Source organism: Austrofundulus limnaeus, unplaced genomic scaffold (genome assembly GCF_001266775.1).
Source record: "Austrofundulus limnaeus strain Quisiro unplaced genomic scaffold, Austrofundulus_limnaeus-1.0 Scaffold1091, whole genome shotgun sequence".
In the NCBI taxonomy this organism is placed as follows: Eukaryota; Metazoa; Chordata; class Actinopteri; order Cyprinodontiformes; family Rivulidae; genus Austrofundulus; species Austrofundulus limnaeus.
In genome coordinates, this window is record NW_013953493.1 from 28,751 (window position 1) to 30,109 (window position 1,359).

General features: G+C 48.0%; 1 protein-coding gene across 1 annotated transcript in view; it reads left to right on the forward strand.

The window, feature by feature from the left end:
• The window catches only part of LOC106534100 (isocitrate dehydrogenase [NAD] subunit alpha, mitochondrial), a gene marked incomplete at its 3' end in the record, with an annotated part of 7,789 nt that extends 6,737 nt beyond the window's left edge, over positions 1 to 1,052 (forward strand). Inside the window, 4 exon segments of the mRNA XM_014030615.1 lie at positions 187 to 289; positions 455 to 519; positions 595 to 679; positions 900 to 1,052. Of these exon segments, the coding sequence (XP_013886069.1) occupies positions 187 to 289; positions 455 to 519; positions 595 to 679; positions 900 to 1,052 (406 nt within the window).
• Positions 1,053 to 1,359: the final 307 nt, after the last annotated feature.

Here is a 1,359-nt window from a genome sequence, read left to right on the forward strand (position 1 = left end):
ATATTTCTGAGCAATATGACAAATAAGGCATAATCAAAGAGGATTATATAACATATTTACATTTATGAAGTTCTTTATTCCATCTCTTTGTTTTCTAATGATTGTTTTAGTTTTAATTAGACGAGCTTGTGTTTTTGGTCTGTCTGCTGTTGTTGGSAGTGTTTGCTCTAAACGGTCTCTCTGCAGGAGAATGTCGGACGGTTTGTTCCTGAGGAAATGTCGAGAGGTGGCCGAGAGCTACAAAGACATCAAATTCACAGAGATGTACCTGGACACCGTGTGCCTCAATGTGAGTGTCCGTCAGAACCTCAGTTCCACCTCAGATCAGAAACCTTCACCTGGCGGGCCGAAGCTGCAGGTGAACAGGTGTCTGAGTGTCCGCCGTGYGTTTCTGTTCTCTGCTGGAACAAACAGTCCAGACCAACTAAGACCTCTGAAATCTCCTGTTTTCCAGATGGTTCAGGACCCGACCCAGTTCGACGTCCTGGTCATGCCCAACTTGTATGGAGACATCCTCAGGTCAGTGCGTCCTAAATCAAAAGCCTCATCAGCCAATCAGAGGCTGTGATTGTTGATGTCATGTGACTGTTCCAGTGACCTGTGTGCTGGTTTGATCGGAGGACTCGGCGTCACTCCCAGCGGCAACATCGGAGCAAACGGAGTCGCCATTTTTGAATCGGTTTGTTTCTCTTGTTKATTTTATTTTATTTTTTCCTGCAGTCATGAGTCACATGTAAAACAGCCTCCTTCGTTTATAAAAGCTGGTTTTCAGACTCGTCTTAAACCGCTCAGATTTATATTGTTGGAACATGTTCCTTAGTCTCTAAATATAAACCTGATCCATATTTAAGTAAAGAGAAACTCTACAGCAGGTGTGTGTGTGTGTGTGTGTGTTTCAGGTACACGGCACCGCCCCCGACATCGCCGGCATGGACCTGGCCAACCCCACCGCCCTGCTGCTCAGCGCCGTCATGATGCTGCGTCACATGGGGTTGCACGACTTCGCCCACAGGATCCAGACCGCCTGTTTCGACACCATTAAAGACAAGAAGGTGAGACGTTTTGAACACGATGCTGCGTTCAATGACCTGCTGGTCTGAAAGGTCACGGCACTGACTGGATCCTCAGAAGAAGCAGATCCGGTTTTTACCTTTTTAAGAAATCATCAGATTGTTGGAGACTTTCCCTTCAGTGGCTGTGAGCTACGGTGCGGTGTGAGGGTCAAAATTAAGACTATTGGACAACCAGTGGTTGCTACATCCTTGTAGCAGGAGGCTGGGGCTGTGTCCAAAACGGCAGGACGGGTTGTCCGGAGGATCCAGACTCCCCGGTCTCGGTGGGCCGGGTCCTTGGTAGACC